Below are 24,988 nucleotides of genomic sequence, written 5' to 3'. Positions count from 1 at the left end.
TGCTGGTGGCTTTAATGGCATTTTATTGGTAAAGTATGAAAAGATCTCCTGCGAGAAAACTCAGGAGAAAATGTTAACTGAATAGAGACTAATGGACATAAATCATGAGATGAGTTTTGTAAATCAACCCTTAGTGTTCTGAATTTCGTCTTAAAGCATACCTGAGGCAGAATAAACAATAAAAATTACATACATCAGTAGCAGGAAGTCACTGGATGGCCCAGAGGCTTCCCCGAACCTCCTCAAGCCCACTGATCCATCACTGGATCCTTCAAAGCATATATGACAATGGTTTGTTGAATATGCTCTCATGGCCATGATCCTTAGTTTGAGCTTCTCTGTACTGGGCATGTGTTAGTAAGGTTCGTGCCTGCCCAATAGAATTCCTCCATACACAAGCGGCTTTATTCTACTGGGCATGTGCGAACTGTACTCACACATGCCCAGTACGGAGAAGCTCGTTCTCTGATGGGAGCGCAGCCACAAAGAAGAAGAGGGTCCCAGGCAGCAGCGATGGGCTTGAAGAGGATCTGGAAGTGTCTGAACCATCCAGTAGCCTCCCACTACTGAGGCAAGTAGCAAACTTTTAAAGTTTACTTCCTCACAGGTTTGCTTTAATCCATTTATGATATATGGCCTGTGAAAGTATCAGGTCACGCTATAGCACTGTCAAACAGGGTGAGTTAAATTACAGGCGAAAAGAAAAATCTACACTGTCCAATAACCAGGTTGGGGAGGAGGATACAGAGCGGCTTATGCAAGTTGTTCTATCTGAGCCCAAAGATGGATAAATACATCTTTTGAGAGGTCAAATAAAGTTTTGGGTGGGCTTGTCCTGGGCCTTTATAGTGATGTGCTGTCAAGCGTGGATCTGGATGTCTGAGGAATGAGATGAACCAGCAACTTGACTACCACTTTTTAATCAGAGCTGCATTTAACTGCTGTTCCACAGCCTCATTTGCATAGGTAAAAGCTGGTTTAGTAACCTTCGCAATGAAAAAAATATATAAAGGGCCTTGGACAAGTTCTTAGTAGGATTGGTACTATATGCACTCATGTTTTTTCTCATCGTCTTGCATATCACTTTGGGTGCGTTTTAAATAAAAGTACGCTACTGCTTTCAATGTTTGATTATGAAACAGCTAACAATAAATACATTCAGGACAAGAGCCCCGGTTTCAGATACTGACCATCATCATTCTCTCTGATGTTCTCTTTCTCATCTTTGAATGGAGAGTATGTGCTGCAGTCCTCTCCACTATAGGATTTATCACAAACACATTTCACTTCATTGCTGCAGATCTGCAAACGACAAAATCGGTCTGTTAACTTACTGCACGCTATTACATTTTAAAGTAACCTAAACTCAAAGAGGAGCCTCGGCAGTGTACACCTGACTGGAACTGTAAAATGGGAGTGTCTGCCTGCTATAATGACATGGGGCTTGATTCACTAAAGCATGCTAACACAGTTAGCACGCCTAAAAGCTTTGCACGTACCAACTAGGGTGCTAAGTAGTTTGCACGGCAAAGCTGTTATTGATCGCGTGCTATTTTAGCGCGTAAAAGTTTGTGTGCGTAAAATTTTGCGTGCACCCCTTTGCGTGCAAAATCTTGCTTATCACGCTACTTAGCACACAAAGCGGCTGATGCGCGCAAACTCTTGCACGCATTTTAGCGCGTGTAAAGCCAGTTTGCACATGTTAAGTGGCTTTTCACAGGCGTGCTAACATTTAGCACGCTTTAGTGAATTAAGCCCAAGATCTATCATATATTTCTAAGAGAAAGATCAACTTTCTAGCATCATGCAGACAGACCACATAAAAGAATGATTGCTTGATGCATTATTAAATACTATTGTGGTCTAAAAAAAAAAAAAAAGTACATACTTACCCCAGTAGTGGTGGAAAGAGTGTACCCTCTCCCCACCACTACTGCAGCCCATTGATCCAGTGTAGGTACCCTCTCAAGGGCGGTTCTACCATGAAGCAACATGAATCACATGCTTCAGGGAGGCAACAATTAGAGAGCGGCAAGAGGCGGCTCCCCTTCCCAAACGTCCCCCTCCTCACACTCCCCGTCTCCCACTCCCTAGAGCAGAGCTGCTTTACTCACTTGCTCTCAGCATTCCAGCGAGGGGATCTCCATCCACCCATCCAGGGTTTTGTATCCATGGCTACAGCGGTCTCTCATGTGACCGGTTACATGCTGCCGGGTCACATGAGGCGCTGCTGTAGTCAGAGAGGAAGCAGGACATGTGTGGCTGGGCATACAGTCAAAAATGGCGCAGAGTAAAAAATGGCGCACCGTTCTGCCGATCATAAAACGCTATTTACCGTTTTAATGTAAATACATTAAAACGGTAAATAGCGTTTTATAAAACAGAACAGTGCGCCATTGAAAAATTCAGGGAGCTAGTCAGGCTGAAGGAGAGGCAGCGGGCAGTGGGCTGGCAGCGGGGGTCGGGCTGGAGGAGAGGCAGCGGGCAGTAGGCTGGCAGCGGGGGTCGGGCTGGAGGAGAGGCAGCGGGCAGGCAGCGGGGGTCGGGCTGGAGAGGCAGCGGGGTGGAGGGAGTAGGATTAGGTAGCATGTGTATACATTACATTGTCCCGGCCGGCGATCGCTCCTCACTTCACAGCTTGCAGGAGTCCTGCATCCAGCCAATCACCATGCGGCTTCAGTTTCCGCATGGTGATTGGCTGGATGCAGGACTCGTGCAAGCTGTGAAGTGAGCAGCGATCAGCGGCCCAGACAATGTAATGTATACACATGCTACCTAATCCTACTCCCTCCACCCCGCTGCCTCTCCAGCCCGACCCCCGCTGCCAGCCCACTGCCCGCTGCCTCTCCTCCAGCCCGACCCCCGCTGCCAGCCTACTGCCCGCTGCCTCTCCTCCAGCCCAACCCACGCTGCCAGCCTACTGCCCGCTGCCTCTCCTCCAGCCCGATCCTTGAAAAAAAAAATAAAATAACATAAAACGATAAATATTGTTTTAAGTGCAGCGCCATTCTGACACTATTGGCGCTGTGCGCCATTTTTGCCTGTCCCCGTGGCTGGTGATCCCATCGATAATCTGCTGACAGCGAATGAGTGATGTGGCGCCGGTGCAGCACCATGGAGGAGATGCTGTCTTGGAGGAAGCAGAGGGAGGTAAGCATAGTACTAGCATAGCACTATGCAATGCACAGCTTGATGTACTGTATCTCTCCTCTCTGGTCTGGTCCTGTTGTGCTGGTTTTTATTTATTTATTTAAAGCGGTTTTGTTTTTTACTCACTTTAAATACTGTTTTTCCTTTGCTTTCAATATTCACTTAAAACTATTTTCTCTGATTCTAAAACCTTTGCATGTTATTGTCTTAAATTAAACTTAAATGCATTTCCAAATGGGTTTTCTGTACCACCTTGTGTGCAAGCAAAGATAAGCAAGCTCTCTCAGACAGTAAAGGTGACTCTATCATCTTTGGATCTACAGATTGCCTAGCAAGCTCATGTGAACCAGAACTCCTAGGGGTCTGTGAGGCACTGACAGAGATCAAAAAGCCTCCACAAACAGATGATTTGCATATTCAGCAGCGATGCATTGTGGGACACCTCAAAGATCACTCCAAACTGAATAATCACAAATAATTTTAGTTTTAAGAAGGCAAACATCTGTTTTTCATCTTTGGATCTGTCAGCCAAGCAATGTGTCTGCACATTATGCATCTTGGGATACAAGGTGCTGGTCACTTGACTGCCTATATTCTTCTTGTGGTAACACAATACTATGAATTTCTGTTTAGCAGTCAGGCCACACCCCGTCCATCTACCACACCCCCTCCACCTGCCACACAGCCTCTACCGGCCACACCCCCTCCACCTACTACACCCCCTCCACCTACCCCACCCCCTCCATTGGCCACACCCCCTCCACCTACCCCATTTCCAGAGCAAATCTTGTTTGTGCTGCCTAGGCAAGAGCTGAAATTGAAAGGATCGATGGACAGGCAGCGGTGATCCAGACACATCTTCCCTACTCCGCATGGCGTGCCGTCCTCCACGTATCCCAGATCCGTCTCCTCGTCCAGCTTCACATGGCCACCACTGAGAAGACAACACGCATAGAGGAATAAACAGAGTGTGTTAATAATAGGGATGATGATCTTGCATCCTCCATATTCAATATGGCAATAATACATTGATGGTCAGATGATGTCTCACATATAATCCCTACAGTTGTTACTATTGCATGCCATGGCTCGACAGTATATGTGAAATATCTAGCGCTGCTGGGTTCTGAAGGGAACAGCGGGGAAGGTCGTTGTTCACACTCTATCGGCTCCTGTGAAACCCGGCTGTGTGGTGGGCTTTGGCAGAGAAGACAAAAGGCAGAGAGGAGGAGCGTTGCGTAGTGTGACGTTTTCATTTTTGAACAAGCGCAATAAAAATACACACTTACTAGGTGTAGGTTAAAAACAAGCATGCAGTTGGGCGTGAAGCCCCTTCAGTAAGTCCTGGGTAGTTGCAGCCTCAAAACTGCCGTGGCCAAGAGTGGTCAGGTTACCTGACAAAGGCGTGGATACTCTGAAATGTGTTGTGACGCCACCAGCACACGACATTCTAGGGACGGGGCACCCAGGTACCATATCCATCTGCTCCATCAACCACCCCTGGCTGCACCTACCAGGACGTACTGAAGGGCTTCAAGCCCAACTACAAGCTTGTTTTTAACCTACACCCACTAAATGTATTTTTATTGCGCTTGTTCAAAAATAAAACAATTAAAGAGGAACTCCAGCCTAAACAAACATACTGTCATTAAGTTACATTAGTTATGTTATTAAAATAGATAGGTAATACAATCTCTTACCCACACTGTTTTAAAAGAACAGGCAAATGTTTGATTTCATGATGGCAGCCATCTTTTTGGTTGAAAGGAGGTGACAGGGAGCAGGAGACACAGTTCCAACTGTAATGTGTCCTGAGCACCTCTCCCAGTTGCTAGGCAACGTGAATAACAACATAGGAAATCCCATCATGCTCTGCACAGCATCAGGGAAACTTTGGTAAGAAAAACAAAGTTCTGATGCTGTGAAACTGTTAAAGAAACACCAAGCCTTTTCAGTTCTGCTGAGTAGATTTTTAGTCCAGAGGTTCACTTTAAGTCACACTAGGGAGCGCTCCTCCTTTCTGCCTTATATGTATTTTTACAACTTGATCTACAGTATTTGTATGCTTATAAGGTTTTCAATAAAAACTTTAGATACAAAACAAAAAAGAAGAGTTCATAATGAAAAACGTTATGCCTTATTTATACTAATTGTTGATCTGAAAAATAAACAAATAAAGCAAATACTTTAAAGATATTACATTAAAAGCTTAAAGTGAACCAGAGACGAAGCACCCTTGTGTATTTTACCATAGAAATCAGTGGGAACATTAGAGAAAACATTTACCATGCTCTCTGTTCCATCCTCACTGCTAAAAGTGTCTGTTATCTAGCTGAGATAAGAATCCCGGACTGAGCATTGATTCTGGCTTTGCTATAATGACTCAGCTATAATGATTCCTGAGCAAAGCCAGCAGGGGGCAGGCTTGGACTTGAAGACAGCAAAGAACACAGTCTCAGCTATAATTATTCTGTAGCAAAGCCAGACCGACTGCTTAGTCGGGATTCTTATCTTAGAGGTGATAACAGGCAAATTAAACAGAGAACAATGTAACAAAGAGCAGATTAGGTGTTTACTGTCATGTTCCCACTGATTTATAAGGTAAAATACATGAGGTTGCTTCATCTCTGGTTCTCTTTAAGTATACACAGGAATGTAAGACAATGGCACTAACTGTTACACATTTTTTATCCAGTCGTTTTTTTTTTAATTATTTGTGAGTTGCAATTTAGTATTTGGACACAAGATGTCCTCCTCTCCACTAGATTAGGCACCTTGAGAGGAACACCAGGAAATAAAGTTGATGAAGAATTCTGCCAAGTAAAGCAGGTACTGAAGTTTGGGGTACGATATACTCTAACTGAACTTCAGCTAGCAGTGGGGAATGCAGAGGTAGCAGCAGAGATTGGTACAGTGTATTCAAACTCCTGTGAATAGCGGCGATGAATGGGAAAATAGTGCTGAATATCAGTTACAGTGTAGCAGCTATAGTGGTGGAGAATATGGTAATGGAGTACAGCTACTCTGTAGCCGATCCCCGTATAGTAGCGGTGACTACAGTTAGTGGTGGGTGATAGAGGTGGTGGTGAATGATAGAGTTAGGCATAGATGAGGGAAGTTAGCGTTAGGTGTAGTAGGGGTAGGTTAGTATTAGGCAAGTAAAGATTTCTCATAGGAAAGGGAGTATCAGCTACTGATTGGAATGAAGTTCTATCCTAGGTTACAGTTTCTCTTGAATCTATTGATGAACTATGGTAAATTGACAGAGTAGCACCAACTATTGGGACATTATTCTTGGACTTGTGCTTGCATCAGCATGGAGGCATCCACCTAACTAAAGTACGGAGCTCCCTAACACACTTGCTGATTGGCTGTTAGGCTTCGGAGTGCTGGGCCGGACTCCGTATAACAGAAAGTTATGAAGGTTTACCTGCAGTTTAAGAGTCTCCCTTGATTTAAGAGAGATATCGATGTAGCCGTTTCCAGCTCTCCCAGCCTCGGTACACTCGACGTGTCAGTGCACAGCAGATAACCACAAAGAACGTCCCTGTGAAAACAGACAATGTGTAAACCTTGCATCATAGTACACAAAACACATATTTTGATGTCCCAGTTACAATTTTATTTTCAAATATTTGATTGGGTGACGAAAGTTTGAATTGGTAAGTTATTTCTATCCATGTCCCCACTGTGAGGAAAATCCTGTCCCTTCAGTTCCAGTGACACCTAGAGCATCACTATGAGTGGGTGGTCACCTGAACAGGAAGTGAGGTCAGCAATCTTATTACCACAGTCTCTGCCTGCTTTGGAGAAACCGGCCTTCACCTCCTGCCCAGATAAGAGGTGATCAGTTATGGACAATTCACAGGCAAACCAATAACTGATTCAACAATTCACAGAATTGCACTTTTACAGCCTACACAGGAAGAACTGGACAATGATCATGTGATCCTGACCAGCCAGTCAGAGAAGGATAGATTCATCAGGTTACCTCTTTCCCAGGCTTTGCACCTCTGAACCTTAAAAAAACATTCTTCAGGACAGACTGCTCTACCCACCAGGTATATTCTGTAGGGAATAAACTTGGGATGGATTTATACCTCAGAAGCCTATATAGAAGCAGGGGCGTAACTGTAGGGAGCAGTACCTGGAACGGGGGTGGGGGGATAGCTGTTGGGGACCCATCCCTCAACTACAGGGGTCCATCCTTCAGATCAGGTGTTGTGGCCACACTTGTTATGGGGGGTTATGATGGCCACAGTTTTATATAGCCCCTATGCTATAGTGGGCGCTAAGGAGAGACAGGGTTAGGGGTGTGAATGTTTGAGGAGCCCCCCAAGTCATGCAGGGGGCCCCATAATCTGTAGTTACACCTCTTTACAGAAGATATAACAGGAAGTCTAGAGTGAGATGGATATGGCGGCTGCCATAGTTACATTATTTTCTTCGATACCAGTTGACTTGCAGTCCTGCTGATCTTTTTGGCTTCGATAGTGTTGGAAACACATACTTGAAACAAGCATGCGGCTAATCTAGTCAGACTTCAGTCAGAAACATCTGATCTGCATAAAGGGGGATAAGAGGAAGAACTTTAATAAGCACTTGGCAATGCGTTTCATGGGTCTCAGGCCACTTCCTCAGGCTGAATACAGTGCCAGAGTTCTTGAACTCTGGTACTGTATTCAGCCTGAGGAGGTGGGCTGAGACCCATGAAACGCATTGCCAAGTGCTTATTAAAGTTCTATGTCATTATCTGACCTTGACATCATTGAGGTAAGCCACTGGACTAACAATAGGGGAAACCGCGTTCATGGCCGTTTTGGGGGGGCAGGAGGGGTCGCAGCATGAGGGGAGAGCTTTGCACATCAGCGGGGAGGGGGGACAGTCCCCCCCTCACCTCGGGCTCTCCCCTCTGCGCTCCCCTCCTGCATCCATCTAAGTGGCTGCAGCGTCAGCAGCTATAATTACCTCCATTCACCACCGGAGGTCTCCGATCTGCAAGGGCTTCACTTTACTTCCTGTTAAAACAGGAAGTAATGTGAAGCCCTTGCAGATCGGAGACCTGCGGTGGTGAATGGAGACATTTATAGCTGCCACCGCCGCTGCTGCCACTTAGATGGATGAAGGAGGGGAGTGCAGAGTGGTGAGCCTGAGGTGAGGCTGATGTGCAAAACTCTCCGCTCATGTTGCGAACCCTCCTGCCTCTCCCCCCCCCCCCCCCCCCCAAAACGGCCATGCTCAAATTCTTGCAGGGAAGCCCGGGGACTTCTAGTTACGCCCCTGAGGTAAGCCACCTCACCCCTTTTATTTTAACTGTTTTTTAACGCAGTTTTATCTTCATCTGAGAACCTCTTATCCCCTTTTGTGTCACACACCCTCCTTTGGGAGAGGAAGCATTTTTGGGTAGGGCTTTCTACCCCTACAACCATCTAGAGCCATTTTGTAACAAGAGAGCGACCACGTCCAGTTTGACTGGACACCCGTCGGTTTTGTGCATCTCCACCCGCCTGCAACTTCTTTTTGTGACTACCCATTCTTCTCCACCATTTGCTTTAATTGTAACATACTAAGCTATTGGGGATCCCGGTGTCTCTGTGTTTTTTGTTTTCAGATGCCCTACCCACACATCTGATCTGCATGCTTGTTCAGGATCTATGGCTAATAGTATTACAGGCAGTGGATCAGGCAATGTGCATTGTTTAGAAGGAGATATATATGGCAGCCTCCATATCCCTCTCACTTCAGGTTTCCTGTGAAGTTGAGGCAGTCCAGCACCTCCCCTCTATAGTGGGTCTGTACCTGCACAGTGTAAAAACACAATAAATGTAGGCGTGCTGCTTCTTACTGTTTGCTGCACTGTACGAAGATGTCTTTGTTTTTGCCGCAGTTGCCTTTCTCAGTGCCTTCGATGTTCAGCTTTTCATAGCAGTACTTGTCAGCAGCTGCTACCTCTGTAAGACAAAGCAGGTGTTTCATGTAAAAATGACAACATCCTACAAGCAGCAGCCAATCAGGGTAAAGGATATACAGTATATGTCTAATACACAGAACTGCTAGAATTATCAAATCTGTAGTCAGAGCAGAGATGCTGCCTCCGGTGATGGTTCAGGCTGTATATTATATTTAGTTGAATCATGGAATGATTGGTTCCATCTAACAGGGTTAACATTTTTTTTACAGTGACCTGAACTCAGAACTTCCTCTCTGCTCTACAAGATAAGCAACAGCATAATAACCTTTACAGAAAAACATTTCTTTGTTACAGCTGATACAAATCCTGCAATAAATCTGCAGTGTGTCTACTTCCTGCTTGCATGGAAGCAGACATAGGGTTAACATCCTGTGTTTACAAACTAGCTGCTCTGCCGAGACAGCCAGCTGACACAGCTGAGAGATCAAATGACAACTTGTGCTTAGTCACAAATGAGAGGGAATTAGACAGGCTAAAATCTCTAAATATATACAGGGTGCATTTCTCTAGGTTTTCTTCCTGTCCTGTGCAAGGGTTCAAATCCACTTTAAAAGTGCAGTGATTATAGAATTGTAAAGGAATTGTTTGTGTGTGTCATATTTAAGGATTAAGAAGGATTTGCGTGTCTACTTACTGTCGCCCCAGATGTACTTGCACTGCCGGTCTCTGGTTTTACATCTCCCTCCAGAACAGAGACCCTAGAATGACAACCACAGAGGAAATGAGACACAGCAAAGAAAAATGAAAGAGGAAAAAGGAAAGGCCAGGGGAAAAACAACCAAATAGAAGATAATGGTGTAAGGGGTAAGTTAAAGAGAAACTGTAACCAAGAATTGAACTTCATCCCAATCAGTAGCTGATACCCCCTTTCCCATGAGAAATCTTTTCCTTTTCTCAAACGGATCATCACGGGGTTTTGTATGGCTGATTTTGTGGTGAAACCCCTTCCACAGTGTGATGTCAGGACCATGGTTCTGACATCAAGCTGTGGGAGCCTTGTTGTATTGTGGAAAATAACAGCTGTTTCCAACAGCCAAAAATGCAGCATCTCCCTTTCGGTGACATCAACTGCCAGCAGTAAAAATGTCAACATGTGATAAATGTCACAATGTAAATCAGGGAGAGGAAAGACTTCACAATGAGCAAACATTGACTGAATCATTTTTACATAATTAGTGTTAAAATTAAGCACTTTTTTGTTACATTATTTTCAATAATGAAGTTCCGTTCTGTAACGGCAAAAGGTCCCCTGGGGGGTACTAACCTCGGGTGGGGGAAGCCTCCGTATCCTAATGATGCTTCCCACGCCGTCCTCCGTCTCTCGGGGGTCTCGCTGCAGCCCTCCGAGAAAGATGACGTCAATATTTACCTTCCCGGCTCCTGCGCAAGCGCTCTGACGGCTGTCGGCTTCGAAGTAGGCGGAAATACCCGATCGCCGTCGGGTCTGCTCTACTGCGCAGGCGCAAGTTTCCGGCGCCTGCGCAGTAGAGCGGACCCGACTGAGATCGGGTATTTCCATGTAGTTCGGAGAGGAAAGCAGCCACAGCGCCCCTGCTGGAGCCAGCAAAGGTAAATATTGAACTGACAGTCGGGTCTGTCGCCGGCTGTTCGGAGGGCTGCAGCGAGACCCCCGTGGGACAGAGGATGGCGTGGGTAGCCTCATTAGGATCCGGAGGCTTCCCCCACCTGAGGTGAGTACCCCCCCAGGGGATGTTTTTGATGTTACAGAGTCTCTTTAAATAGAAGGAAGAAAACGGAAAAGGATGGGGGGAGGGGGGAGGTTTTCTGAAAAGAGGAAAAAAGAAAAATGTTGAAACAAGAGGTCAAAGAAAAGAGAAAGAAGGGGAGAGAAAGGAGGGCAGGGGAGCAAGGGAGGGATACAAAGAAGAGGGGAGAAAAGGGGTGAAAGGAAAGGTGAAGAAAAAGGAACGGATGGGAAAGGAGGGGCGTGAAAAGAGAGGAGGGGTTAAGGGAATGGAGTGAAAAAAAGAATAGCAGGGTTACAAAGAGGAGAAAAGAGGCAAGAGGATAAGAGAGGGGAGGGGTAGAGGGAAGAGGAATGAAAAAGGGAAAAGAGAGACGAGTAGCAGAGAGGAGAGAGTAAGAAAAGTGGCGGGAAGGCATGGAAGCGGTTGGCATGGGTAATCGGTTGGGAAATCAGAGAAAAAAGGCGAGGAAGGGAGGTGAGAGGAGATTCATGATGGAGAGATAAATACCCTACAAACAAGCTTTTTGTTGGCAATGAGCAAAATCACAAGACACTATGCTTAAAAGGCTTCAAAATATTTATAAACTTATTTTGTTTAATATCTTATGAGATGAACTGTAGAATTACCTCCTGATCTTCGCAGGAATATCCATCCAGTTTATGTATATTTGATGGACACTGAAAGAAAAGTACACTTGAAATCAGAAGAGTTGTATCAGAAGGATTGTCACATATGCTAGTAGTAAACAGTAACTCCACATCTTTAAATGACAACCAAGGTGACATGTGACATGATGAGATAGATGTGTATGTGTACAGTGCCTAGCACACAAATAACTAGGCTGTGCTCCTTTTTTTCTTTCTCTGCCTGAAAGGGTTAAATATCAGGTAAGCAAAGTGGAAGTTTCTGTCCAGGTCAGGACCGAGTCGGACTGGATCAGACTATAGCATAACCCTTACTGATAAGTAACTACAGCCATAAAAGAAACACTTTCCTGTCAGTAAATGACTTCTGAGAGCAGGAAAGAGATAAGAAGGGTCAATAGTTCATAGATTTTAGCTCTGGCATACTTCAATGCAGGTGTCATTAACCAGAGACAATGAAACAGTTAAAACTTAAAAAATAAATTTAAATATAAAATAAAACTGTGGGATATCTAAAAAAGTCATTTTTAGGAGAAGGAGGATAGATACAATTGTTTAACACATCAGTTTATTTTCACCTCGGTTGTCCTTTAAGCTAAATACACACCTCAGATTTGTGCCGCTAGTAAGCTGCAGCCATTTGTTCATGAACCAATCCGAGATACTGTGCAGGCGTGGCCTTGCTTGCACGGGGGCAGAACAGCCACACCCATGCCAGAGGAGAAGCGCAGCCCCGATATCCCGGTGAGCGGAGGGAGGAGCGAAGAGGACCTGGGAAGCCGCTGTATGATTCAGAGGCTTCTCTCTTCTTAGCTAAGTATTTCCTTTATGACCGAAGCTTAGGCTCGGGGTTCACTTTGAAGGGATCCTGAGCGACGGCCAAAAGAAGGAAACTGGATTTACCTGGGGGCTTCCTCCGTGCATGCGCAGGACTCTTACAGCGACCGGCGTGATAATGCGTTGGGTGCATGTGGGGGTACACATGCGCAACTTCACTCGAAGTCTCTGCATTACCGCAGCCGCAGAAGGGGCCAGGAGGATGCCCGGGGCTTTGTGGGCTACGTGGTGCTGGAGGGAGCCCCAGGCAAGTCCAGTTTTCTTTTTTGCCCACCACTCAGGGACCCTTAAAGCAAAACTGAAAATAAACTGATGAAATAAATTATTGTATTTATCGTCCTACTCCTAAATAGGACTGTCCTGGAATCCCAAGGTATATTCTGTATTAGAAGTTAAAGTCTACAAAATCTGCAACTTTTTTCAGCTCCCTTACAGGCAACTACTGAACTGTTGAATTTGCTATCACTTCCCTGCGTTCAGATCTGATTTCTCAGCCACACAGAGACCTACAACTGTAGTTATTGAGAATTGTGCTGCAGAGAAAGAGTAATTTAGAGAGACCTGGGCCCATATGCAATTCACTTTTTTTTCAGCATTATCTCCCAGGAGATAATTTTCAAATGCTCTTTAAAATAACTTTTAAGCATTTTACAATTAAAAAAGGTACTTAAAAGTTGGCAAAAGAGTACTAGCAAAATGTTGTTGAGTATTTTCTTGCTTGCTGGTGAATTAAAAGGCATTCATTTAGGAGAAACCCCCGGAGCAAAAGTTAATTGCATATGGGCTTTTGTCATAAAATGACATTTAAGCCACCAGCAAGCAAGAATACTTAAAATATTTGTGATAGTATCTTTTCAAAAACTTTTTGGTATTTTTTTCAATAGTAAAATGCAGAAAACTCAAAGAGAAGCTGAAAATGATCTCCTAGGAGATAACAGAGGAGGAAAAGTTAATTACATATGGGCCCTGAATTCTTAACCCTTACAGTGAAAATAAGAAAAAAGGAACACAGCCTAGCTCTATGTAGGACTGAGACTGTGTATTCAAATGTTCATCTCGTCATGTCACTTCAGGTACACATTAAAAGAATGGATTTAAAGGTTCACTCAAGAAATATAAACAAAATCTCTCACTTATGAACTTATAAGAGGAAATCCACATCAGCATGAAGAATAGAGATTGGTTATTTACCTGGCTGGTATTTCCTGTGCAGTACTCCGGGATGTCACAGTCATTCACTGCCTCCCGACATAACATTCCTTTGGGGTTAAACTTGAAGAGAAACCAAATGACAGCATAAAATGTTATGAAAAATTCAACTGCTCAATAGTAAATCTGAAGGTATCAATAACTAAACCCTCTCCACAAGAATTACTGTACCCTCATTCTCACCAAACTCCCTTGAAAAGTCACAGTCAAGCATGGCGGTGGAAGTGTTATGGTTTGGGGTTGCACGAGTGCTGCCGGCACTGGAGAGCTACAGATCATTGAGAGAACATGAATGCCAACATGTACTTTGATATACTGAAAGAGTACAGTAACTTTTCCTTTAAAGCTAATGGGAGTCTTTAAAAAACAAAAAAATAAGAAAAAGAAACCAGATACTTACCTAAGGGGAGGGAAGGCTTTGGGTCCTAATGAGCTTCCCTCTCCTCTCCCAATGCCCTCGTTGCAGCGGTAGCTCCTCCGTTTGAATCCCCCGCTGCGGGGGTCACCGGAAGTCATCAGGAGCCGAGTCCTCATGAAGACAGGTGGCTCCATACTGCGCATGGATGAGTGCGCGCGAGAGGGCGCTTTCGCGTATGCAGTGGCCCGTCTTTCGGAGCACTCGGGCTCCCCGAAGACTACTGAAGCCTCCTTTCGGCGGCGGAGAGAGCAGTATTTGACTAATTTAGTCAAATACTGCTAATGGGGGAGCCAGCGCTGGAACAGGCACCAAGAGAGGAGGGGGAAGGGTCATCAGGACCCAGAGCCTTCCCTCTCCTTAGGTAAGTTTCTGGCTTTTTTTTTTCTATTTTAAAGGTTCCCAGTGACTTTCAAAATCAGGAAAAGTGATTAATCCCCCTCCCCCTGAGTATAGCCCCCTCCACAGTAAAAATAGAGAGGAAGTTCTGAGTTTTATTCCACTTCAACCCTTCATATGACTCAAGTTGTGCTGTAGCAGTAGCCGACAGAGGTTACCACGTACTGCTCTCATTAGGGATCAATGATTTCTAACAGACACTTCAGGAACAAGGGTTCATTGTAGTGAGGAGGTATTGTTTGCACAGTTCCCTTTTAATTGGGATCCTTTGTATGGTTTTAATTGGTTTTTAATGCATGATTCATTGCTGGTATATTTACCGTATGAAGAATTGCATTTTATCTCATTTAGGTGGTGCAGTCCCTTCCTTTGCTGAACTTCTGATTGTCTCCTACGTCTCTGCATACCCGCATCAACATGTGACTAGCTCTAGGAATGGCCTGTGTCCCCTGGGTAAGGAGGTGCGGAGAGGGGAACATTGTCACTGCCCCATAGATGCTGCCACAGTTCAAAACAGAGGTGCTGTTTCCACAAGGGCTCTCCGCTGTGCCCGGTTTCTGTGGTGGCTATGGTATAGCAGAGCCAGAACAAGGTCCTCCAGCACCCAAGGCTGAGACACCAAAGTGCGCCCCACCCCAGCCATCACACACACACTGATTCCTATTAGACTAATGCTGGGGATACACGGTACGTTTCTGTACCGTGTATCGACTAGCTGATCCGGCCAGCTGATAATGTTCAGCTGGCCCGATCAAGCTGCTCGACCCCCGCACGCTCGATTCCCGCCGGCGGACAATGGCAGGGAATCGAGCGCTGATAAGGAAGGGCCGGCGGGGACGAGTGGTAATCGATCCACGGGGACGCGGCTGGGGTCGATCTGGCGGGTTATCGGCCGCTGGATCCACCCGTGTATTCCCAGCATTAGAGGCCCCCTAAAGCCCCCAAAACCTTAATCTCTAGTTATCTGGCTTGCAGTCACTGCCATGTATCCCCTTTTCTTATTTCTCTCTGCTTCAAACACAATAGGGGAATGATAGATGAGTGATTTGTGCCCCTCCAACACTGCGCCGAGGCTGGAGCCTCTCTCCCCTCTGCCTCAGCCCAGCCCTGGGCTATGGTATAGCAGAGCGTAGACAGCAGCATCATCACATTCAGCTCTGTAGATTCCCTTGCCTCTCTGTCCCGCTTGCTGTGCCTCAAACAAGCCGGACAGACAGGTAAGGGAATCTCTGAGTGGCACCTGAATTACGTTTAAAATGTGCGACTATAGACATTTTAACATCTATGGTGGTACCCAGGCCAGGCGCAGCATGGGAAGGAGCACACGCTGAAGTGACCTGATTCACATTTTTCAGAGTTCCTTTACTGTGCTTCACTAAGACAGCTGCATATAGTGCAGTTACCTCGCATGAGGTGCAGCACAGCCCATCACTGCACTGTGAGCCTTCTGTTAGCATACACTTCTTGCAGCATTCACCCCCTTCTATGGCACATTCCTGCAGAACGAGAGGAGGACAAACAGATCATATCAGATATCATACCCAGCCGTATACAGACAGTTGCCTACAAATGACTCGACTTACAATGTTTCATACATGCAAAGTTGTCTTGATGTACAACATGTACTGTACTGTTTTTATTATAACATATTTTTGTTGTTACATGTTACTGCATTGTATAAACCATTGTAAGTAGTTGAAAACAAAAGCACAGCGGCACTTGGCCTGTTACAGAACTTGTTTCAGTTACTCCTCCTTGATTTTGCCTGATGTAGCGGGTTATACCTGCAAAACGCGTTGCACATTGGAGTTCTATAATATAGTGATTTTTATTTGAAATCAAACAAATCGAATCTTTTATGGGGAGGTAAGTCCACCACTACCTTCCTTTTTAAACTGCTTTTAGGCTTCTTGCACACAGGGACGTTACAGGCGCACGTTAGTGCAGCCTGTAACGCTCCCCCAACGCACAGCAATGTAACACAAGTGGGCTGGTCACACTGCCCACGTTGCGTTACATTGTAACGCAGCAAAGTGCTGCATGCTGTGCGTTCTCCGTGGCTAAGCCGCATTAGACTGTTTGCACATGCTCAGTCATGTTGGGGAGGAGGAGAGAGCGGCCGGGCACATGGCTAATTAATATTCACTGCACTCAGTGACGTGCAGTGTTTACTTCCTGGAGCGGCCGCTCTGTGCGGCGATTGGCCGGGCAGGACCACGTGATGCCGCATGCGTCCAAGAGTACGCATCATGGCATCACGGACGCCAGAGTGAGCTGCACAACGCGGCTCACTCTGACGTCCACACCAGAGAGCACCAGGCGTTGCGTTAGGGGCACGTTATGTGCCCTATACCGTCCCCTAAACGCAACGTCCTGGTGTGTAACTAGCCTAAGTCTACATAATCTTCTCAGCGCCTCTGTTGTACCACTATTTCATACTGTGTTGCCCCTTTCTTCAGAGAGCGACTTCTTAACCTGAGTGGGGTCAGGTTCATGTTTGCCACCTGCCAATACAGTAGATGCCTGTGTGGTAACCTACCTTTGTGAGTATTATTTACCACAAAAACCTATACCCACATTACTTTGACATACTACACTATTGTGGGCTCTCAAATTCTTCTTTTGGCTTTCTATAAGCTAAAAATACACACAAAAAAACAACAAAAATCAAACAACATTTATATATGTGACAACGATAGTAATTTTGCTATAGGTAGCATTGGTGTCAATTTTTGTTACACAATGACAAAGTGCTTTAATCTTAAGGCTCATTGCTTCATCCGCTAACCCCATAGTTCCCAACTGTGCCTCTTTTGGAGGGACAGTCCCTCTTTGGGAGCCCTGTCCCTCTGTCCCTCTTTCCTCCTTATGTGTCCCTCTTTCAGGACTTTGTCTCTTTGTCTGTCTTTGTTTCTCTGTAAATATATATATATTTCTCTACTAAAAAAAGGTATGTGATTGACTCTAAACTTTATTCCCATCCTTTAAATGTATTTATTGCTAATTTTAAAATGTTAATATGAAGGAAAATGAACCAGGATAGAAAGGACCAGTGTGGTTTGAATTCTAAAACAACATATTTTTCTTATGAAATCTTTATGGTATGTGTAACTAGGGTTGTGACGCGGGCATGATGAGGGGTGTGGGCGTGGTTTAAGTGTCCCTCTTTCTCCTCTCAAAAAGTTGGGAGGTATGGCTAACCCGTATCTCCTTCCCGCAAGTACAGCAACACTGCGCCGAATCTAGACATCTGTCTGTTCATATACGCGCGGCTGAGGATTGCCAGAGGGGCTATCAGTAGAGCTGGCTTTTGTGCAAAGTGGTAGTCAGATTCAGGTGTATGGATGGTTGACATGGAGCGTGTGAAGTGTGTACTGCAATTTGTTAATTGAAAAATCAACAAATGGTGTTCCTTTTTTATATTAATAAATGTTTATATATTTTTACCATGATGGAAATTATGTACTCTCGATAGGCGCAGAAAAAACTATATATTTTTAACTTGGTCAATTGTCGGTGGGGGTGGAGCAAACCCACAATTTTTTCTTGCAGCTAAACATTAATTGAAGAAAAGCGCAACAACTATAAATACTGTTTAGGAGTGATCGACCACTGTTTCATTCAAATAAATGGAATCAGTTTTTAAATTATGGTGATGGCAGTTGACAGCGTTTGTGTAAATGTTGAGATAGACTCTGCCACCTAGTCTTGGACCAAAGTTGGCTGAGCTCACACATTTCATGTCCCTAGTGGCTCAAAACACACCAAAGCACCTGGAAACCGATGCACAACACTTTCCTACTCAATAGTAGAGAAGTGTTTAGCAATAGCTAAACAAGCCGCCATTAGCCGTCCAGCCAGCCTTTTGTGCAGTGGCGTAGCTAAGGCGCTGTAGGCCCTGATGCAAATTTTACAATGGGGCCCCCCAAGCACTCTATACATAACAATTGATACGACGCACCAAAACCTGCCAATGGCAACTACAGTGTCAGAGGTGCAAGAAGGGGATGGGGAGGAGTTTGTTAATGATTACCACTATTCAAAGTATCTATAGAAGTGATTATTATGAGCACAGGACCAATAGAGAGGTAATACTGTAGTTGAGGGAGGGCCCTTCGGGGCCCCTTTGGCCCAAGGGCCCCGATGCGGTCGCAACCTCTGAAACCCCTATTGCTACGCCCCTGCTTTTGTGTGAACCAGCTCATTCTTTCTTCCTGCCCCAAGTCCCTCACGCACCTCGATAGTTCCGCAGTCACATTCCTCACCGATTTCCACAAAGCCATTGCCACACTCGGGAGGATCCAAAAGCTGCAACGATAAAACACAGATCATGATAGTAGTTAATGCAGAACGGTATTTGCGGTGGATGAGGCATTTGCACAGCAGCGCACAGAACTCGTGTCTGGATGGTGACAGCAATAATGCAGAGCTTACAGAGGTAAGAATAAGGTGGGCTACACACTCAGTTCTCCTAAATCTATACTGAACCAAAGCATCAACTCATACTAAACTGTAAGAAAACATTAACAGATAGTTTATAATGAAAATTATTTTATCCTCTATCAGCTATAGTATAGCTATAGTAGAAAGATTTTCGGGAAGGCCGCAAAGGCCCGAGCCTTGGGCAGCTCCACTCAAGAGGGTGGCTGGACATGGAGGAGGGGCTTCTGCATATGGAGGAGGCGGCTGTAAATTGAAAAGAGTGGCTGAAAATGGGCAAATACACATTGAAGAGGGGTGCTCCTGCCCAAGATAGCTGTACATGGAAGAAAAGGGCTGATGTGTATGTATGTTAGATATGGATGAGGGGGCTGCGCATGGAATGTGGAGGCACTGCTGCACAAGGAAAGGGAGCAGGGAAGAAAGTTGGCCTAGGGGCACTAAGAGTATAAGTTCGGTCTTGAGTATAATAAAGCAAAGTGGAAGAGAGAGTAAAGAGAGCAGAGATCCTGCACATCCCTATTGGTTAGTGAAACCATACATACATACACAATATCAATGATTTGATTAAAAAAAAAAAAAACATTTTGCAAGGCATGGGGACTTCACTCCCTGGCCAACCATGTCCTGTAACGGCCTTTGTCCTTCAGTAAACTTTTTCTAACCTTGTTTTGCATTATGCCAGTTTAAGTTTGTATAGGTCCTTTGAAGTTCCTGGCTATCGTACAACAGTTTGGCTTTTAAGAGTTCTGGCAAATGGTTGCCTACAACTGTACCTATGGGTGATACATTGGTTGATAAAGTTATTGGGGCTTGATTCACAAACAAGCGCTATTTGAAAACAATTAGCGGCCGCTATGCAAGCTAAGCTCGCTCCTTGCAGTGTAGCATGCCTTACTTAGTTACACGCATTCCTTTAAATACCGGCCGCTGCTGTGAAATATCCAGACCGGGATACTTCACTAGCACGGCCGCTGCGCAACACAAGAAAGGCACGCTTCGCTGCAAGGAGCGAGAGTAGCCTGCATAGTGGCTGAAAATTGTTTTTAACGAGCTTTGCTGAAGCAGTGCTCGTTTGTGAATCAAACCCTTTAGGTTTTATATGTAGATACGTGCTTTCTTCAATAAAAGCGGTTTAAACAAAAAAATAACTCTATTGGCAAAAATCAATGTGTAACTTTATTAATAACATTAAAAGTTCAAGAAAAAGGGCTCAGCATGCACACCAGACCTATATTAGGTTCCCAGGTGAAAGTAAGAACTCTGGAGCAAGGGTTAGAGAAGAGAGAACAAAAAGATCAAAGTTGCAAAATAATGAGATCAGCGGAGGATGAGGTTACATACTTCTCAGAGGCCTAATATAAAGTGGCAGTGTAAAAGTATACAACAATATATAACACATCAAACAATGCACATAGCCCATGTCTCTATATAGCAGTAGAACAAAGCAAAGAAACATTACTTTGAATAACTGATTGAGATTACTTGCAGTGATTGCAGTGAGAGAGTTATTTACGCCTCTATAGAAAGGGAACCTAAAGTGAGAGGTATATAGAGGTTGCCATATTTATTTGCTTTTAAACAATACCAATTACCTGGCAGTCCTGCTGATCTCTGGCTGCAGTAGTGGCTAAGGCAGGGGATTAGCAGGACAGCCAGGCAATTGGTATTTTTTAAAAGGAAATAAATATGGCAGCCTCCATATACCTCTCAATTCAGGTTCCCTTTAACCTCATCCTGATCTTATTTTACAGTCTTGTTCTTTCTTCTCTACCCCTTGCTTCCAGAACTACTAATTTCATCTTGGAATCATATATACAGTAGGTCGGTTGTGCATTTTTAGCCTTTTCTTGAATGTTAAGTATTTTTAATAAAAGTTAGGTTTTATTCTTTGACAATAAGGTTTTTTTTATGAAATAATTGATCTTGTGCACTACAATTTCCCCGGTAATTTCTATCAGTTGTGTTCAAGTTGGTTAAAAGGTAAAAGGGAAGAGTCTTTCTTTCGAAACGCTAACCACTTGCTGTCCCTATGACTGAAAGTCTATGCACTCTTCTCCCTACAAAATCTTAGATAATACTGTTTATTTATCTCTGACCTGATAACATCACTACAGATTTGTAAAATAATGACAGCAAACCCCTCTCCTCCTCCCAGAAGATTCAATGGCAGAGTTAATTAGTAAATAAGTGTAAAATACACATTCCAGGAGCAGACAGTAGCAGATTGTATACATTACTTAATTGTTACATCTGATACATTCTCAAAACAAATAAACTGTTTAAATAAACAGGAGGGATAGACAAATAAAATGTGTGGGTTTAACGTACAATAGAAATGTTTACGTTAAAGCTATAATGTACGAAAGTGGATAAATTGTGTATTTTTTCACTTTTTTCTTTATTTTCCTTTTAAAATGCATAGAAAATAAGGTAATTACTAATAACGAATATCAGCCACAAAAAAAGCCTTATTTGTCCTAAAAAAACAATATATAGATCATTTAGTTGTGATTATTATTACTAAAGTTATTTGCAAAGTAATCACAGCTGAGCTGAAGTGTGAAAATGAGCAGGGTAGTGAAGTGGCTAAAGGTGCATATACACATGCAATCTGAGCGCAAATTGTGTTGCCTGCCAGGATCGAACTTAACCTTGCAGATGGCACTGTGAGGTGTTGTGTGGCTGGGCAACACATTCTGTCTCTATAGAGGGGGAGGAGGGATGACAATGCATTGGGGTAAAGGAAATTATGGATTTGGTTGCTGAAACCCAAGGTGGGTGGCGGGGGGCAGGGACGGATCTAGACCAAGTTGCCCCAAGTTGCGCCTGGGGCAAGGTCAGGTTTTGGCGCCTAAACTGCCATTCCCCATCCACATTTTGCCGCCTTTTTAAGAATTCAACAAACTGCGCCTGGGGCAAGAGACCCGCTTGCCCCCCCCTAGATCCGTCCCTGGCGGGGGGTTGGGGAATTTAGATTCAGATTTACTTATCCAGCACTTCTTCCAGCACCCTACAGAGTATCAGGTCCCTCACAATCCTCCCGATCAGTGTGCCTCTGTCCGTCTCCAAAAGTTCGTCATTTGCGCATGCCTGGGCCAGGCTGCGCACCTCCTCCTGCGTGCTCATGTGGCCGGGATCATTCTTTCCGGGTGCAGTTTAAAGAGAAACCGTAACCAAGAATTGAACTTCATCCCAATCAGTAGCTGATACCCCCTTTCCCATGAGAAAGCTTTTCCTTTTCACAAATGGATCATCAGGGGGCCTCTGTATGGCTGATATTGTGGTGAAACCCTTCCCACAGTGTGATGTCAGCGCCTCACAGCACTGAGGTGCTGACATCACACTGTAGGATCCTTGTTGCATTGTGGGAAATAACAGCTGTTTCCAACTGCCAAAAAAGCAAGCAGCATCTCCTTCCACTGACATCACCTGCCAGCAGTAAAAATGTCACCATGTGGTAAATGTCAGAATGTAAATCAGGGGGAGGAAAGATTTTACAATGGGCAAACACTGACTAAATCATTTATATATAATTATTGTAAAAATGAAGCACTTTTTATTACAAGTCTTTGTAAACTGCACATGTGCCAAACGCACCCAGTAGCATGATCAAGGATGACTATAGGTGGGAGCGTGAATGCGCAGTAGCCCAGACAGAGTTTCTGAGGGGGCAGCGGCACACTTGGGGGGGGGGGATCAGGAGGACTCCGTGGGACCTGACAGACTGCGGGGAACTGGAAGAAACCCCAGGTAAGTAGAACTCCGCTCCCCCTTGCCTTGAACAGGAGCATAACTACAAATCATGGGGGCCCCAGCAAAATTTTGATGGGCCTTCGAATTGTTATCACCCTTTCTCTTGACTACCCCTGTTGACACACACAGTCTGGGGCCCATCTTACAAGGGTCATAAAACAAGCGTGGGCATCTTAATCTTCACACCCATAACAAGTGTAGTCACAAAAACACCAGATCTGAAGGATGGGCCCCTTTATTGGAGGGAGTGAAGTAGTAGTTGGGCCCCCACAGCTCTGGGCCCCACTGCGGTTGCAGGAGCTGCTCCCCTCTAGGTACGACCCTGCTCGGGTATCTCCAGCATTTTGGATTGTTAGATCATTAAAATGGTACTAAGGAGACACCAGTACTAATGCCAGAGTCTAACCTGCAATCAGCCTCGGGAATCTGGCTCAGTCAGGTTCTTCTGCGCATGTACAGACCTTTGCACATGTGCAGAAGACCCCGACTGACGCGACTGAGCTAGATTCAGGGGCTGGTTGCGGCAGAATGGAGGCACTCGGGAGGACAGAGAGGGACTCAGCGGTGCTTATGGGGCAGGAGGAAGTATCAAATCTTTCTGTATTTGCGTCTCTGGTTTCCTTTAAGTCCACTTCAGGGTCACTTTAAAACACAACATTATTGTGTATAAAATCAACACACGCACCTTTAAGGGCTTATTGAACAGGCAGGCTCCTCCTCCACTATTCAGGAACTCATGGTATTCGTCAACGTCACAGTTGGAAAACTTGCTTGGAAGATAATATCTGTGGAAGAGGATCACACTGTACAATACACCAGGGCCCACATGCAATTCACTTTTTCTCCTGGGTGATATTTTCAAACTTGTCAATAAAATGCCTTTTCAATCATCAGCATCACTACAATGCTTCTCCTTGAGGATCTGCGGTGTAGTGACTCATTTTAGCACTACCCTATGGGGTCACTCTGCCTACCCTATGGGGACACGCTGGCTACCTTATGGGGTCACTCTAGCCACTTTACAGGGGAGGCACTCTGGCTACCTTATGGGAGGAACTCTGGCTAACTTACGGGGGAGGGCACACTGGCTTCCTTATAGAGGCACTTTAGCTACCTTATGGGGGGCACTCTGGCTACCTTATGGGGGCACTCTGGCTACCTTATGGTGGCACTCTGGCTACCTTATGGTGGCACTCTGGCTACCTTATGGTGGCACTCTGGCTACCTTATGGTGGCACTCTGGCTACCTTATGGTGGCACTCTGGCTACCTTACGCGGGAACTCTGGCTACCTTATAGGGGCACTCTGGCTACCGCATCGAAAAAGTCTTTATTCTACATATATTTACTAAAAAAATGCACTGCTCTGTGTTCTGTGTTTGTTTAGGAGATCAACCTGTCTAATAAGTTCTTATCAGCAGCTGTGAATAGACTGCAGAGGAGCTCTGCCCAGGCAGCTCTCCCCATATAGTAAACACTGAGGCTTAACCCTTTCAATGCTCCCTGCAAAAGTGAAATGAGGAAAACTTCATTTTTTAACGATATCCCTAAATTGTAATGAAGATCCCCCCCCCCCTAAAGGTTATCATGCTGTGGCTAAGCTTTTAGGGTAGAGAGGAAGTTCTGAGTTCAGTTCCACTTTAAAAAGGACCTGAACTTTTGCACAGGACAGAAGGAAAACAGAGAAATGCCCACTGTATGTATTTAGAGAGTTTAGCCTGTTTAATTCCCCCTCATCTGTGACTAATCACAAGCTGTAATTTGATCTCTCAGCTGTGTCAGCTGGCTGCCTTGTCAAAGCAGCTAATTTGTAAACACAAGATGTTAACCCTTTGTCTGCTCCATGAAAGCAGGGAGTATTCACACTGCAGATTTATTGCAGGATTTGTATCAGCTGTAAAAAAATTATTTTTATTCAAAGGAATACTGTAGGGGGTCGGGGGAAAATAAATTGAACTTACCCGGGGCTTCTAATGGTCCCCCGCAGACATCCTGTGGCCACGCAGCCACTCCCCAATGCTCCGGCCCCGCCTCCGGTTCACTTCTGGAATTTCAGACTTTAAAGTCTGAAAACCACTGCGCCTGCGTTGCCAAGTCCTCACTCCCGCTGATATCACCAGGAGCGTATTGTGCAGGCCCAGTATGGTCTGCATCTTCGCAGTGCGCTCCTGGTGACATCAGCGGAAGCGAAGAGACGGCAACGCAGGCGCAGTGGTTTTTAGACTTTAAAGTCTGACATTCCAGAAGTGAACTGGAGGCGGGGCCAGAGCATCAGTGAGTGGCTGCGCGGGCACAGGATGTCTGCGGGGGACCATTAGAAGCCCCGGGTAAGTTCAACTCATTTTCCCCCCAAACCCCCCTACAGTATCCCTTTAGGGTATTATGCTGTTGCTTATGTCTTAGAGCAGAGAGGAAGTTCTGAGTTCAGGTCCGCTACAATTAAGATATCTTTTAAAATC

General features: G+C 45.0%; 1 protein-coding gene across 3 annotated transcripts in view; it reads right to left on the bottom strand.

The window, feature by feature from the left end:
- ADAM22 (ADAM metallopeptidase domain 22) overlaps positions 1-24,988 on the bottom strand; it is a 378,095-nt gene that overhangs the window by 77,451 nt on the left and 275,656 nt on the right. For all 3 annotated transcript variants that reach the window (XM_068235530.1, XM_068235532.1, XM_068235533.1), the window contains exons 15-24: positions 23,216-23,315; positions 18,571-18,642; positions 15,738-15,830; positions 13,503-13,583; positions 11,457-11,507; positions 9,756-9,819; positions 8,996-9,101; positions 6,581-6,697; positions 3,919-4,084; positions 1,191-1,302 (exon numbers count right to left, since the gene is read on the bottom strand). In XM_068235530.1, coding sequence (XP_068091631.1) covers positions 1,191-1,302; positions 3,919-4,084; positions 6,581-6,697; positions 8,996-9,101; positions 9,756-9,819; positions 11,457-11,507; positions 13,503-13,583; positions 15,738-15,830; positions 18,571-18,642; positions 23,216-23,315 — 962 coding nt within the window. The remainder of the gene's footprint in view (positions 1-1,190; positions 1,303-3,918; positions 4,085-6,580; positions 6,698-8,995; positions 9,102-9,755; positions 9,820-11,456; positions 11,508-13,502; positions 13,584-15,737; positions 15,831-18,570; positions 18,643-23,215; positions 23,316-24,988) is intronic.

The sequence above is a fragment of the Hyperolius riggenbachi genome, chromosome 5, assembly GCF_040937935.1.
Source record: "Hyperolius riggenbachi isolate aHypRig1 chromosome 5, aHypRig1.pri, whole genome shotgun sequence".
Lineage (NCBI taxonomy): Eukaryota > Metazoa > Chordata > Amphibia > Anura > Hyperoliidae > Hyperolius > Hyperolius riggenbachi.
Note: the sequence above shows the minus strand (reverse complement) of the source record. Positions and strands in the feature narration are given on the sequence as shown.